The sequence below is a fragment of the Panthera leo genome, chromosome C1, assembly GCF_018350215.1.
Source record: "Panthera leo isolate Ple1 chromosome C1, P.leo_Ple1_pat1.1, whole genome shotgun sequence".
In the NCBI taxonomy this organism is placed as follows: domain Eukaryota; kingdom Metazoa; phylum Chordata; class Mammalia; order Carnivora; family Felidae; genus Panthera; species Panthera leo.
This window is the reverse complement of record NC_056686.1, coordinates 94881433-94898455: the sequence shown is the minus strand read 5'-3', so window position 1 is coordinate 94898455 and position 17023 is coordinate 94881433. Positions and strand designations below refer to the sequence as shown.

At 40.6% G+C, this 17023-nt stretch overlaps 1 protein-coding gene and 1 non-coding gene across 2 annotated transcripts; one reads left to right on the top strand and one right to left on the bottom strand.

Annotated features, from left to right (window-relative positions):
• Positions 1-6074: 6074 nt before the first annotated feature.
• On the bottom strand, positions 6075-17013 carry DDX20 (DEAD-box helicase 20). The gene is made up of 12 exons (XM_042953422.1): positions 16932-17013; positions 16413-16761; positions 15947-16041; positions 14156-14324; positions 13429-13543; positions 13170-13312; positions 12887-13025; positions 12729-12787; positions 11145-11227; positions 10705-10810; positions 10480-10581; positions 6075-7927 (listed from the first exon to the last, which is right to left on the bottom strand). The coding sequence occupies exons 2-12, from the start codon at positions 16711-16713 to the stop codon at positions 6768-6770; spliced, it is 2472 nt and encodes an 823-aa protein (XP_042809356.1). The 5' UTR covers positions 16714-16761; positions 16932-17013; the 3' UTR covers positions 6075-6767.
• On the top strand, positions 12009-12081 carry TRNAK-CUU. Its single transcript has one exon. It is a non-coding gene; the product is annotated as a tRNA-Lys (tRNA).
• Positions 17014-17023: the final 10 nt, after the last annotated feature.

Here is a 17023-nt window from a genome sequence, read left to right as displayed (position 1 = left end):
ATGCAATCATTTAATGTCCTAGCTGGGACCAGAACACAAGGCCCTTGGCTATTAGTCTAATGCTTTTTCCACTACATTCGCTGCCTCTAGGAGCAGTGATGCTTCGGAGAAGACCCATCAAAGAATACATGCTGTAATTAGAGACATAGTCTTATGTAAATGTCAATACCACTTGGACACAGCCCTTGGAAACCATTTGACTGTGCTAATACCAACCATCTTTTGAAGCCACCATTCTCTGGGTGGAACCAGCTATGGACTATCAATTCTGTCCAAAACAAACACAAACAAACAAACAAAAGTTGAACAAGTGAACAGTTTTCCTTCCGTCGAATGCTACTTCTTCTCAATGAAGAGAGGGCTAAAACATTTCAAAGCATCCCTCCCGGGGTCCTTTTGATCCTTACTACTATCTCTGATGGTAGTGGGTCAAGTGACTAAGTCCTTGATTCACAGAGAAGGAAAACAGGTGGAGAGAAACTGAGTGACACAGCATGGCAAGTGAGTGGCAGAACCGTGATTGTGATCCAGGGCTTAGACTTCTCGCCCTGAGATTTTTCTTCCACATCATGTTGCATTACTCTGGGGCTTGCTTATATTTTTAATACTTGGATTTCAAGGGTGGTGATTAGGGGGAGGAAGCATTCCATTCAGGAGCACCGGGAACCGGGACCTCCAGAAGCAAACTCTGTACGATTTCGCCTTCATCCCCCATTCTTAGAACGTGTCAAATTCAGGACTAACTTCCGACTGAAAGACCAGATATTCTCAGTGACAGTTGGACATAGTCTACAATCACATGGGAGTTTAAGGCCAGCAAGTAGAAAAGTAAAACTAAGGGGAACAAAGAATTTGAACAGAAATTAAAGTGGACAGTTAATGCTGATCCATGGTTAACAAGAGTCACCTTGTGAATGTGCTAAGGACTTTTACCTAGTTTTCAAATTACCATTCCTGCAGTTCAGGATCGTGTCACTTATTGGCCAGAATATAGGCAGAAGTGTACATTGAAACGCGTATGTAGATTTTTTTCCTTGACTTTTTAACTTTGCAGAGGTAGTGGTTGTAATTGAGCTAAATCTAGATTCTAAGATTATCAACGAAGTCCAGTGGTCCAGGCTCCCTCACTTCAATTATCAGGTAGCTACAAGGCAGAAAGATCCCAATGCTGTTAACCTAAGGCAATAGTAGTTTCCCTTCTAAACTAGTTGGCATCGTAACCATAACAAGAACCTGGAAGACTTTTGTTTTCCCTTTCTGATTTCCTTATGAAGTCTCATTTGCAAAGCTTTAAACTGACTGGATGAAGGAAAACCATTTTTATGATCCATGACCCTTGGAGCCCAAACAGGATCATGAAGAGAAAGTGGCTATCAGAAAAAGAAATAGCTTTAAAGGGGTTCCTTTTGAGTCTTGTTTTCTATTCAGAATGTTCTATGTTTTTCTCATCAAGTGTGGGAATGACATTTATCTTAGCAGGTTACTTAACTACACTGGATGATGTCACTCTAAACCAGTGTAGGGCACTGACCCAAATCCTGGGGGGCTCCTTGGACCAATAGACTATTTTACAAACCTGGGAGGTGGGAGGGATGGTATATTTTTGATAATCAGACATTCCAATGTAATGTTTTCCTTAGAGGTCACCTCCCCATTAATGTTATCGTGAAAAACATCAAGTGTGTTCTTTTCTATTTTCATATAATAAATGGGCTTTGCTTACCAACATCACAATGGCAAAGGAATACTGTACAAAACTGCAGGAAGATAAAACATGTGAAAACTTTGTATGAAAAAAAAAAACAACTCTTGAGTTTCCTGTCGTCTTCTTTTGAAACTGTAGTGCATATGTTAAAACGTATTATCATTTACAGTATTGAGTCATGTGCCACTGCTGTACCTGATGTATCCAATCTGGATTAAACAAACTATGTGCCACAAACCCTAATGTGATTAGGAATGTTTGTTTTAATACCAATTCTCCTGCTATACACTAGAAAATACGGGTAATTTGAACAGAAAGGCGTTCTATCTTGTCAAAGAAAAGCCACAGAATCTCAGAAGTGTGTGTAAGGGTCTCGTCTCATCTTCCCTCCTCCACCCTCCCTCAACGCAAGCAACCTCTCGACGACCTGGATCACAGATCTTGCCTGCTCCCATGCTTTAGTCATGGATGTCCACAAGCACTGGATTGCATTTGTCAACAGCCCTATTTTGAGACCAGCCCCGTATTACTAAAAGAAAATCTGCCTTTACATAGCAGTACTGGTTCTGCTGAGAATATATTTACTCCTTCATCTAAACCAGGGTCTTAAAACTAAAGGGAAAACCCAAAATTAAATGATGTGTAGGGTATGGCAGGAAGCTTGGGAATTAGGTGATGGAGGCTTACATTTAGGTTCTATTGCTTACTTGCATGATTTCCCATCAGGCACTGTGTTTCCTCATCTTAAAAGTGGGGGTACTTAATCCAGTACCAGTATCTTAATCAAGTACCAGTATCTTGAAGATTTGCTCTCACCTTAGTAATTCTGATTTAGGTTAACGAGAAGGGGCATTTTCATATTCCACCATAATGTGAACAACACACATTCCCAGCAACAATGGAAATCCTTTTAATTTCCCCATGACTACATCCCAATGAAAACCATGATACAAATGGAACGTCAAGCCAAAAATGCATGATGTCCAAAGGCCTTTGAAGTTGGCCATGAAATTCAGATGCTCATATCCTTATCACCCACTAGGTGTCACCACGGATCCACAGCTCACATAATCCAGAGACCAGAAACTGGAAAACAGATGTGCACGGAGCAATACATGCTCCTTTTTGCTAAAAAAAAACACTCAGTGTTAACTGGGACATAGGTGTTTGTTGACAGAGGCACAAAACAATATTCTGCCAAAACAATAGAATACCCTTGTGAAGGACCCAGTTCCAAGGTCAGCTATGACTATCAAAATTATGTTTTCTTAAAGATTAACAGGTTCATTTACATTTAGGGGAAGGGGAAAAAACCGAAAACTTCAAAACTACTCCTTGTCTCATATGATTTGATCTGCAAGTACTATAATTCCTATTCAATTATTTTTAGCACTCAGGGGCTAAAGTTTACCTTTAAACCACATTTTTTTTAAAATATTTTTTTAACATTTATTTTTGAGAATGAAAGAGACAGAGCTTGAGCGGGGGAGGGGCAGAGAGGGAGGGAGACACAGAATCCAAAGCAGGCTCCAGGCTCTGAGTTGTCAGCACAGAGCCCAACGCGGGGCTCGAATTCACAGACCACGAGATCATGACCTGAGCCAGAGTTGGATACTCAACCGACTGAGCCACCCAGGCACCCCTAAATCACATTATTAAAAGGTAAGTGATGCTACAATACTTAATCTACTTTAGAAAATGTTATTTTTATTACCCAAATAGTTTGTCTTCTAAGTCAGAATTATCTACAGCTGCAGGTTTCCTAGAGATTTCTCTACATGTTAATACTACTAACCTAATTTAAATTAAAGCTTAACTAGAATAGTGGTATTTAGTATATTGTTTAGTATTCTAGAATTCAGACATTAAGCCAATTCACACTAGCCTTCATCCAAATCACCTGAATTTATCAAGGCTCTCTATATTCATAAACTGATTTTTCTCTTCCAGAACTAAAAAGTATTTTCTCTTATTAGTCATATTTTAATTAAATCTTGGAACTGGAAGGGAACCTAAAAATCTTCTAGTCTAACCCCCTCATTTAATTGATGAGAAAACTGGACCCTAAGAGGTCATCTAACAGGTACAAGGTGAAAAAGGAGGCGGCAACCATCTCTGCCCCGACAAATGCTCTTTCCACTACACAATAGCACTCTCACGTGAATTCACCTGAAAACTACCTATGGTTCCTAACAGATTATGGAGACAGTCACCTTGACTGCAATTCTTTTTTTTTTTAATGTTTATTTACTCTTGAGAGAGAGAGAGAGAGAGAGAGAGAGAGAGAGAGAGGAAGGGCCAGAGAGGGAGACACAGAATCCGAAGCAGGGTCCAGGCTCCAAGCTGTCAGCACAGAGCCCGACACGGGGCTCGAACTCACAAACCGCAAGATCATGACCTGAGCTGAAGTCGGACGCTTAACCGACTAAGCCACCCAGGCGCCCACCTTGACTGCAACTGTAGACAAAAAAGTCTAACCATGCACAAATAGCAGCCGGTTCCTTCCACAGCCACCACCAATACTACGTCCCCTTATTTGGGAAGGTAACTGCTGAAATTTCCCAAATGCTTATAGAAAATGAAACCATCAGTATTTTCAGATGTTATGTGTATGCTCCCCTCCAGCTTATTTTCCTACTAAAAAAAAAAAAAAAAAAAAAAAAAAGGCAAACACAAAATAAGATAAACCTTGAGAGAATCCAATTAATTTCAAGACTAATGGGTAACCTCATCTCTAATTAAGATGCAGCAGTATCCTAATTAAAATCCCCTAGCAATGACAGACTGTGAACTTGGCTGTATTGTGGGGGGAAAGGGTAGAGAAAAAGAGGTAAGTTCAATTATATAGCAATGACGGGATCTTACTGAAATGTGTGTAATTAAAGTCTCTACCTCTTAATGACATGCTGGACCTAATTATGGATTTGCTATTTACAGTGTTAATTAATTCATTCTAACTTGGCAATACATGTACAGTACAGATCCGTGTAAGTAAAGCCTACCACTGCCCAACCCAGATGACAGGAATCCGAATTAAACAGGAGTTTAGGGTAGTGGTATGTTGAGGGTTGTGGACAGTAAATGACAGTGGCTGTGGGTGTTTGCTGAAAGCCTGGAGCAAAGTGTCGGTAGTGCCTAGGGAAGTATGTACACAGAAAAGAAGAGCTTTCCTTTTAAAAAGTTAAATACAAATCTCTCTAGACATGAGGGGTTCTCTCACCACAATTCCAATTCACAAGGTTTGGGAACCAAACGCGTAATCATAAAAAGATTGCCAAGGAGAAGAAATGAAAGAATATGTATCTTTATACCACCCTTATCCACAGAGGATACGCTCCAAGATTCCCAGTGGATGCCTCCAACCGCAGGCAGTTCCGAATCCTAGATGTACTGTTTTTTCCTATACGTACATACCCATAATAAAGTTTAATTTATAAATTAGGCACAGTAAGAGATTAACAATAACAATAGAACAATCACAACATACTATAATAAAAGTTACATGAATGTGGTCTCTCAAAGTATCTTATTGTACTGTACTCACCCTTCTGGTGATGATGTAAGATGATAAAATGCCTACCTGATGGTGAATACTATAGGTATTATGACACAGCATTAGGTTACTACTGACTGGCCGGACAGTATGTCAAAAGGATCATCTGCTTCTGGACCCAATCAATGGTTGACTTTGGGTAATTGAAAGTGCAGAAAGTAAAATATCAGGGGGCACCTGGATGGCTCAGTCAGTTAAGCATCTGACTCTTGATCCCAGCTAAGGTCACGATCTCACAATTCATGAGATCGAACCCCACTGACAGCGCAGAGCCTGCTTGGGATTCACTCTCTCCCTCCTCTCTGCTCCTCCCTTGCTTGCACATGCTTTCTCTCTCAAAATAATAAACTAAAAAAAAAAAAAAAAAAAAAAAGCAAAATCTCAGATAAAGGGACTCCAATTAATTTTTTTCTGAGTCATGATTTATAGATGTACCATCTCAGAAAAATGAGACCCTCCCCTTAGATCCTAGCACTAAAGGTAAAAACTGGGGGAAAATTTCTAGAAGGCATAAGATTAGGACATACTATGAGAAGAGTTTAAACAGAATGAGTTCCAGCTTCCAAAAAAACAGTTAAAATGAAGGGCTAGAACTTTCCTTTAGCCTCCCAGCAGAGTAGGGCAGTTCTTAATCTGGCTTCTACTTGGGCTTCAGAAGGTCTATGAACCTCTTGGAATTACATATACAAATCTTGTTTACAGAATGGAAATTTTTCTGGCACAAATCTATAGCTTTCATCAGATTCATAAAAGGATCCAAGAACCAACAAAGATTGAGTTACTCCTTTTCTTGAGAAACGGAAATAAGACAGCCACTGATGATCCTGAGCTATTTCATGCGCGTAAACACACACACAGCTTTCACAATCTTAAAAACAAGACATTCGAAAAAAAGATGAACAATAAACATGACAATAAACATTTGGCTGAGTTCGCATTTTTACTGGTAACAAATATTTTTCCTGGAAGCAAATGGCATCAAAGCTACCTCTGGGAAAGTGTGAAGCAGTATTTATTCCTTCCTACCTAAACATAAAAGGCGAGGGGATTTTCTGATCTATCGTGTTACAAATTTCTACAAGAACACACCTCTATAGAAATACAGCCCAAGCCTTTTGTCAAGAACTCCACAGCATAAACTAACATTATTTTTCAAACCTCAACTGTTTTTATTTTTTTTTCAAGTAAGCAGTGGTATTAAGTCTTTCTAAATGTTTCTTTCTTGACTGGCTTACAGAAAATGGCATCCTGGGACCTTTAGCTCTATGTCTCCAAAATTTTCTTTCAAGGATCTGATCCATGAAGTTTCTCAAAAAAAAAAAAAAAAAGATAATATACCTCACCTAATAAGACAGGTCAAAACAGTCTGAAAAATAGATGTGTCCCAGCAGAAAGCCTCAAGACTTTTCAAATTCCTCAAAAATGGCACTGTGCTAAAGGCCCCAGAGGATGGCTATCCGAAGGTATCACTTGTTGATATTTCTGGATGGTATGAGGTACTGCCTGTCATCACTGGTTGCCACGCATCATTTCTTGTAGATAAATGGTATTCATGTGATAAGCTGCCACCCAACTTGGGTGCCTCTGAGCATTCCAATAATATGACTGAGAAGCAGCAGCGTAGTATTCCTGCCATGCCCTGTAGTAAGCTCTCCAGTACTCCTCATAGTCCTGGTAGGTCTCGGAAAAATTCAGATGGGTTTCCCTGTGGCAGTCGTACCAACCGTCCTCCTGGGGTTCTGTCTGCATTCGATAGGAAGACCGCCTGGGAGGGTTTCTCCGGCTCTGCTTAGCTCTCTGGGTAGCCCCCTCTTTATGCCTTGCCTTTGTCTGGATTTCAGGTGATTCCTGATACTCTACTGGATTAGGGATGTTGTTTCCATTCAGAGGCTGCTCCAAAGAGATATGGCCATCCACACGAGTAGACTGCGCGTCTTTCGGCTGAGTATCAGAAGAGCCTTCCAAGTAGGACTTATTTCCTTTGCTCTGGGAAGAAGTCCTTGAGCTGTAAGAATCACTGTCACTCTCAGAGTCTCCAGATTGACTGCTACTTGCCAATACCTGCACTCTCTCTTCAGGAATTCTGTTTCTTACAAAACCATTTTGAGGATTGACAGTCTGATCCCCAGGACCCGTGTAATGCCTGATGATTTCCACAGGTTTCTCTAGCCCCTCTTTAATATAGTGTTCATAATCCTCTACCAATTCCGAAAAAGTCAAAGAGTATGGCAGATGGATTTTAAAGGACGACAGACAAGGAATTTTAGGGAGTGACACAGGTATAGCTTCTTTGACCTGGTGCTGACCAGTCGAGTTTTCAACAGAGATCTGAACAGAATTCTTCATCGGCTCTTCCAATTGTATGCCACAGCCCACTTCTTTCGGTGACACTGCTTTTTCGATGATTCCACACTCTGAGTGGCTTTTCACAGGAAGCTTTTGTTTGGTATTATTTTTTGATTTGACTAAGAGTGCAGATACAGAAGTATTTCTGGATGAAGCCACATGGTTACCATGAGCTTTTGGAGTTGGAAAGGTTCTCTCTATTTTTTGAATCTGCTTTTTTAAGGGCTGGGTAGGTACACTTGCTAAGCCATATGTATGCATAGCAGCTTGAACCTCCACATCCCAATCCGAACATTCTTCCATCAGACCAGGAGGAATGGGATCTACATAAAAGGAACAAAAGAATATTAAAATTCTTCAGCTGCTCAAGACCAGCAATTTTTGATGACTTCATAAAGCTTTCCATGGTAAAGTAAGAAATAATATATACTAATAATACACTAAGAAGCTTAAGAATTGCACTTAGTATTTTAAAAGACCCAAGCAATCCTCGCAGTAAAGAAATACACCCCAAAATATGCAAGACCCATCCCATACTCACAAGCAGGATCTCCCCATACCTCCCACTCAGAAAGAACTTCTGCTAGGACATACAAGTCTGCAGAAATTCCCCCATCTCTTCCCCTCCCACTCTCCCCAACTCTTCCCCTTTATCTCACTACTGCTGACAGCAAAACAAGATTATTAGAAAATGGATTGTGCTCCCCAGAGCTTATCAGCTGGGGAATATTACGACTGCAACTCTGCACCCAAGTAAATCTGCCACCCTATACTCCCAACAGGGAGGAATCACTGCCCCCAACAGTGGAGAAAAACCTCTATCTGGGAACAAGTTAAGAGGACTGTAAAAAGATCTGTGGCCTCAACAGCACTTGCAAATTTTTCAAAATTTGCTGGCTCCAGCTCTCTAAATTTCCTATTCCATCCAGGAGGGATAGTTTGCTCCCACCTGCACACTCAGACCTTCCCAAAGTGTGATCAGTTTTCACCTTAGACAGACAAAATACACAAAGCCCCTGATTGACACAGGTCTGCCTGTCTGTTCGTGCTACTGGGGCTCCACATAGACGTATCCACTATTGAATCCCTCATTCTGGACTCTTCAGCTGGGGCTCTTGATCTTTTGCTGAACAGATCCTCTGACAAAAACTCGATTCCTACTGAGGTGGTATCCCTTGTTTGCCTACCACCCTTCTCAAATAGGCCGACTGCCCTCCTACTCCTGTGCCAGGTGCTTCACCTGAGCAGTCTGCTATCATACAAGCTCCTGGTCCAATATAAATCCAACACCACAAATATAATTTTCTGATTTCAAGGCTCCGAGAACATTATGTGAAGATCGAAATATGTCATTTTCCAGTATCCAAAGGCAAATTTTATTTATCACTACATGCTATGATACTGAATCCTACTGAAGGTCTTAACCCTCTTTTACCAATTTTCAATTTACTATTTTCATATTATAATCATCTGACAGATTATCAATAGACTCATACATAGAGTTAACATACTACAGAGTCTTAAAAGTGACATGGGGCACCTGGGTGGCTCAGTTGGTTAAGCATCCGACTTCAGCTCAGGTCATGATCTCACAGTTTGTGGGTTTGGGCCCTGCATCAGGCTCTGTGCTGACAGCTCAGAGCCTGGAGCCTGCTTCAGATTCTGTATCTCCCTCTCTCTCTACCCACCCCCCACCCATGCTCGCTCGCTTGCTCTCTCTCAAAAATAAAATAAACATTAAAAAAATATTATTAAAAGTGACAGAGAACCTAAAGACTGTTTCAAAAAACAAGTATTTTGTAAATCAGGACACAAGCTTAGAGCAATTAAAGAAGTTTGTGAAAAGATCACAAAATGAGCTATGACAGCCAGAACTACTAGAATCCACAAAATTCCCAGACCTATGCTTAATCTAACTTTATAAAAATCACTAACGGAGTTAAATATAAATCACTGAAATATTCACTGCTATATTTATTCAATAACTACTTATCCCATATTCTAGAAGGTCATGTATATGTAAGTGTACAATTATGTATATATACACATATATATTGGTATATACATATATATGCACACATATATGTACCTATACACATGTATATACACACATACACACTAACATGCATATATTAACATATATAATAAATAAGCCACATTTCTACACAACAGTTTTTAAAGTTTTCAAGAGATCATTAATAGTTTCAGACATGCAGTTTCCAAGGTGGCACTAAAAAAAATCAGCTTGACAAATAACCCATTAAATCAAAAGAAAACACTTCAGGGGCACCTGGCTGGCTCAGTCACAAGAGCACAGGACTCTTGACCTCAGGGTTGTGGGTTCAAGCCCCACACTGGGTATAGAGATGATAAATAAATATTAAAAAGGAAACACTTAAAATTTTTCAAAATAGCATTTAAATTAAAGATATTATTCCTTCCTTCCCCATGATGACAAAGGAGAATACAGCAAGAATTACCTCCACAGCGACAAAAGAAGTGAAATATATGCCCCCTTACATAAAACAGTGAAATCAAATTGCAAGGCTAAAAGCTAAAATACAGAGCTAATACAGTAGTAAAATAATTCTCATTTCTCATGTGCCAGGAGTTAGCTTGCAATCTTCTCCTTGCTGCTTATTAGCTGTAAGAACTTAGGCAAATTACTTCACTTTTCAATGTCTCGATATCCTCATTCACAAGAAATCGACAATAAGGGCACACACTTCATAGAACCATGGTGATAATTAACCAAGCTAACATATGGAATAGGACCCAACACATCCTAAGTGTTCCGTGTCAGCTGTTAATTTTATGAGGCCTATCATCAGTATCACTATTCTTTTGACAGCAAAATGACACAGACAAAATATACCTGGTAAAGGCAGAAGGTTGATGTTACATTTCTGGGCAATTTTCATCATCACATTTTCTTCTTCTCCCCGACAACAGTAGGTCACTGTCAACCCCAAGGTACCTAAAGCAGAGGGACTCTTAATTAGTAAATCATTTCCACATAAATGACATTCTACCTGTCATATCTTCCTCCTCAAGAAAGCAGCCACACTTTTCACTTTTTTTTTTTTTTTTTTTTTTTTACCAAAACGGCCAGCTCTGCCAATCCGATGCATGTATGTCTCCCAATCCAATGGTACATCCAGATTTACAACCAGGTTCACCTTCTCAGCATCAATCCCACGGGAAGTCTTGAATTGAAGAGAACAAGTGTTTGCATTAACTGCCACACAGGCTCCAACGCACACTAGATTATTCTACTATAGTACGACCAAAATCCAAGTGAAGAACAGGAAGGAATTCAGGAGCAAAGGAAAAGGAAATTCATTTCTAATGACTAGCTTCAAGAATAAAGATGAAAATATAAGACTTTTAAGAAAGCATGTTCCCCAGCACTGGAAAGACAATTCCCTTCTGGTATTCTTATCAGACACACCCATGTAAAGTAATAGTTGAAACCTGTGCATCTGACAAGAGAGCCCAAGTCAAGATGGATTAGTCACCCAACCCGAACGAGAAATATACCAAATCTGTGGAAATGAGGACTCTGCAATGAAACTGCTTCAGCTTGGCCATAGCATCAAGACGCTGATTCTGATTCATGTTACCTAAAAAGACCCAAAAAGAAAGTCATATAAAAACAAGCTAACATATTTATCAAATACACAAAAAGCAGAATTCCTAACTACCAGTCTTAACGCTTTAAAAATATACCAAAGTTAACTCTATCCTTATATACAGATATAGGTTAAGACCTAAAGTCAGAATCTTTTAAAAATACGGTTAGGCAGTCAACTTGAAATTCAAAAACATATTTTATTTTATTTCAATTTTTAAAAGTCTATCTACCCATTTTGAGAGAGAGAGAGAGAGAGAGTGAGCGAGCGAGCAGGGGAGGGACAGAAAGAGAGGGAGAGAGAGAATCCCAAGCAAGTTCCATTCTGTCAGCGCAAAGTCCAACATGGGTCTCAATCCCATGAACCATGAGATCATGACCTGAGCCAAAATCAAGAGCCAGACACCCAACCGATTATGCCCCCCAAAAATCAATTTTAAATGGTGACTAGGTTATGCCTGCAGATATACCATTATATCCGCAAGGTTACATATGAAGTAGAACAATTCTTAGAAAAATTGCTTTAATCAGCGGTTTATAAATTTGGTTTTGAAGTGTGATCTACAGTCAAAATATTGTCCATTAGAAAACAGTCTCCCAGTATCTCATAATATACAATGATGAGACAAGCTTATGCTAACAGGTTACAAACTAAGCTATCAATGAAAACTCTAAAAAGGATCTTACTGATCAAAAATTCCTTTAAATCTTTCATTTCTATTAGGCCAGCAGTAATAATTTAGTTTTCTGTCAAAAATGAATCATCCTGGGGCACCTGGCTGGCTCAGTTGGTAGAGCGCGTGACTCTTAATCTCAAGGTTGTGAGTTCGAGCCCCACACTGGGTATCAATATTACTTAAATATAAAATCTTAAAAAAAAAAAAAAAAATCATGTTCACCTTCCTCAGGACCATAAAGCAGTTAATTCAGTAGCAGCTCACAGCATTTTTACAATGATTATGTAAAGAAGCAAAATATGTTGCACTGAAGATAACAAAGGCAAACTTTATAAAATTATTGAGCTCTTCATGGACAATTCATTCCAATTTTCTAATTTCATATGATGTACCAAGTTACAACTTAAAAAATAAGAATATTGAGGGGCAACTGGGTGGCTTGGTCTTAAGCATCTAACTCTTGACTTCAGCTCAGGGCATAAACTCGTGGTTCCTGAGTTCCAGTCCCACATCAGGTTCTGCGGTGACAGTGCAGAGGCTGCTTGGGATTCTTTCTCTGCTCCTCTCTCCACCCCTCCCCTGCGCTCGCTCTCTCTCTCTCTCTCTCAAAAAATAAACTAAAAAAAATAAATAAAAATAAGAATATTGATATATCAAATTCCAATGAAAAATTAGCCTGAAATTTCCTTTACTCTAAAGACTCAGTGTAACCTCACACTCATAAGACAACTCAGGAAGTAGCATTTCTTCCTCCTGACTTTGGAGAGGCTTCAAGTCAGGATACTAAACAAGGATTAAAGTAAGATAAAAACTTACCCGAAATACACTCAGCAGGAAAGCCTTTAGAAGAAAGAATATCAGCCAAATGCTGTGCTCTATGAAAAATAACACAGAGGTTATAATTTTATAAATATGGCCCCATGCCTATCCTTTTATTTCACAAGTTCCCCAAATGACCTTTTAAGGTACATTACCTGCTGTGCAAATTAGAAAAGACTAAGGCTTGATTAAACGGAATTCTGCTGAACAGTTCCTGTAAATGCTGAGCCTTTTCCTCAAAAATCTTATGGGCCAAAGGGTATGAATTGACAACTCTGTAATACTGCTTCAAACCTGCAAAGAAGAGTCCTCTGTTAAAACAAAACATATTTGCTATATCCTAATAGCAAATATGAAAGCAACAGCCAACTAGGCAAGGGAAAGCTCCAGAGTATCACAAACAAACCAGTAATGTAAGTATCCAATATCTGTACTCACCTAGGAGACTCGGATCACTGGAATTTAGTCTTACAAAAGTGGGATCTCTCATGTACCTTGTCAAAGCATTAGCCAAATATTCAGGGTAGGTGGCTGATACGGCCAACATCTGTTTACTTGCAGGCAAGGAAGAATAAATCCAGCTGCAAAATACAAGAAAAACACACACTGTGGAAACTAATCAAACAGTAACTACCACCTGTTAAAGCTAGACACTTTAGGACACCATTTTAATAGTCCAGCAAGTTATTTTTCTTACTTTATTTGCTCCTGGAAGCTGCCTTCTTCTAAAAGCTTATCTGCTTCATCAAGAATAAAGAGACGTATACTGCCTGGGTTCAAGTAGTCAAGTTCTATTAGTTGTTTAATTCTGCCTAAAGTCCAGAAAAAAAGCATATTGAAATATTTAAGATGCATTGAATTTATGCAAATCTCAGCCAGTGTTGTTACTCTACTCACTCACAGGTTATACTGCTGATTTTCTTGACCCGACCTTCGTTATTATACATTTATGCACCGAACCACAAATTAGAAATGTTGAATTCTATCTTGCCTAAATCCATTATTTCTTCCTCATATTTCACCACCAATAAGCACAGATCATAAACACTATTCCCATCAAAAGACTTGAATGCTAAGGCCCTGAATACTAAATTCTGATCTGAGTGATTTTTGACTGAATGATTAATAGAGAAGCAAAGAATAAATCCCAATCCATGGCTTAGAAAGCCTTCTTGAAAATCATCTCCTTTCTCCTCTTTTCATAAGCCAATTCCATAGGTGCACTTAAACAGCCTCAGGGATGGAGATTTCCTACATTCTGCTGGTAATTCCAGTCACATGTCTAAAGCCTCGCTTATAATCCTCAAAATAATTATCAGTTATCAAAGATTCCCATATTCTTACATCAATTATTTTATATTACCTATATTAAAAGTGTTCAGTTCCTTAAAAGCCCCAGTTATGAACAGTCATTGATATCTTACCAGGAGAGCCAACAGCAATATGACACTTTTTAAGTCTGGTTTTGTCTTGTGATAATGGAGTCCCTCCAATAAAGACATGACACTCTAAGCCTTCCATTTTTATTCCAATAGCTGTAATAACAGAATGTATCTGTACAGCAATTTCTCTTGTAGGAGCCAAGATCAAAATCTAAAAAAGCATAAAATATATACACTTTTAATGAGTCAGTGGAACAGATACATGTGGTTAGCACATTTTGCATTATAATGAGCTATTTTTCATTTAGCCAATCATTTTAAATGATGAGTTTTTACTGACAAGGGAAACTATTCCATTCATTCACATATATATTCATTCAACACACACTGAGTTGAATGAATTGCCTACCTACTAGGCAACATGTAAGTTGCTGTGGAGTCAAGAGTTAACAATACACAGTTCTTGCCCTCAGGGCACTTTCATTCTGTGTAAGAAGACATACAATAAACAAAGGGACATCAATAATGGCATACAATAAGAGTTGGGGGGGTGGGGAGAGAAGTGAAAAAAGAAGGGAAGGAGTTATTTTAAATGGAGCAATCAAGGAAGGCCACTAAGGAAATAACATTTGAGCAGAGACCTAAATGTACACGGCAGAGTAGAGCTTAGCTATGTGATACCTGGGGAAATGATTTTGGGAAGAGAAATAGCAAATGTAAAGGCCTCAAGACAGTAACATTTTTGGTGTACCTGAGGAATAGCAGCGAGGCCCTTGTAACCGGACCTAGTCAGGGTGAGATTTCTAGCTCCATGAAAAGGAGCTTTAGGGAGTCAAGGTGAGAACTTTGCAAAATAACTAACTACTGGAGGACAAGGTGAAACTACATGTTCTGAGCTAGGAGAAGGAAAAAACTGCTTTAAAAAAAAAAAAAAAAAACTAGGAGAAGAAAATATGCCAAAACAGTTAACAGCAGTTTCGCTCTGGGTAGGTGAGATTATCAGATGCAGTTATCTGGTACTTCTTGACTTTTCTGAAGTTTCCCAATTTTCAAAAATAAATTTGAGAACACAAAGATCTTAAGTTTAAATATACAAATTTGGTTTATGGCACTTTTCAGGGTTTTGGCATTTCATCTACTCCCAAATTGTCAGAAACCAAAATCGCAAATACATCTCAATTCACAAGTAGAATAGCCTAGGTCTTTGGGAAGCTGAAGGATTTCTTACGTACATAACCCAGGATTTGGTAGATATGAGTCAAGAAGCTTTGAATATGGATATCCTGGCATACTGTTTATACATAACATGGGCTTGAAAAATCTTTGTTGAAGAAATTATTTCCAAACCTAAATCTCTTATTAGTTTGGGTTCTCTTAGACCTACTCCAAGAGAACCTAGAAGATGGGAGATCAACAGGATATACTCACAAGGCTGTAAGAACCACCTGCAGTTACCAGCAACAGCCAGAGCACTACATTATCATCAATCAGGCCAAATACTAAATCTTATCACAACCGGATCAACAAGTAGAAGAACAAAGAAAACCTATCTGTATTCCCAAGTAATGAAAAAACTGACACACATGCCATTATTCTATTTAAGATGCGGTGACAAAAATTTCCAAATTTCTAACACTAATAACATATCCTTGGTCACCATCCACACCACCAGCACTCAAAGCCTTTAATGTCTACTTCTATGCTTTTCATATGGCTCACCTCAATCATTCGTTAAATTCACCTCTTCTCTCAGGAGCTATGGTATTGCATCCAACCCGCGATAATAAAATCCACGTAACATACCCTCCTTTGGGTCCTCTGAGTTAGACTCACCTGGGTACTTAGGTTTTCAAGAACCAGAGAGTCCAAAGCAATGGTAGAGAACACACACGTTTTCCCGGTGCCAGATTTAGCTTGAACAATTAAATCTGAGGAGAAAAAAATACATACTGTATATCGCTAACCAGTACCGACTAAAGAAGCTTAGATACCGACACAAAACCACATGATTACAAGGGTCTCCAGAAGATCACTGGTTGGCACCTTCGTTTTTAGTGAACTCTCAAAAAAGCATCGGGCCATATCCAGAAACAGGGCTCGTCCCTGAACCTCTACCGTTTATCTTCTCGAACGGAGAGCCAACTGTCACCGTGAAAAGGACCGTAACCATCAACGCCGCGTCTCTTACAGGGGAAACTGAGGCTCGAAAGCGTGCAGCGCCCGGACGCAGGCCGGACCCCGCACCCGCTCCGGGACTCCTCCGGGACCCTCCCGGCCCGCGCACGGCCCCCGCCCTCACCGAGCCCGCAGCGCCCCAGCGGGATGGCCTTGAGCTGCACCGGCGAGGGTCGCTCGAAGCCGGCAGCCCGCAGCCCCTCCAGCACCGGCCGCGACAGCAGCAGCGACTCGAAGTCGGCCGGCTCGGCCAGCAGCACGTCCCCCGTGCGGGTCCGTGGGCCGCTGACGTCGTGAGCCGTCCGCAGGCTCCGCACCGGCCCGGGGGGTGGCTCCGAGGCCGCGAGCTGTGCGGCCACACGCTCCGCCGGCATAGCGGCCTCCACCGTCGCTAAGGCCGCTGAGGCTTCAAACGCCGCCGCCATCGTAGCCGCGCCGCCGGATCTCGCGGTACTTGAGGCGAGGGAGGGAGCCTAAGAGCGAGAAGACGAAAAACTTTATTGGCAGTCCTCCCAGGAAGACACGCTTCGGCGAGGGGCGAAGGGACGGAAGTCGGAGGCTTAGGAAGTCTCGCAAGCAGCGATAACGACAAAACAATGTGGCCCGAGGAAGGCTGAAAGGAGGAGAGAGAGGCGGGGGCTACCGGTGTGCGGCCGCGGGCAGCCTGCAGAGGGCGCCGCGCGCACACAGTGGGGGCGCCGCCCCGCCTCCCGGCCCTCCGTGGGCGGTCCGCCC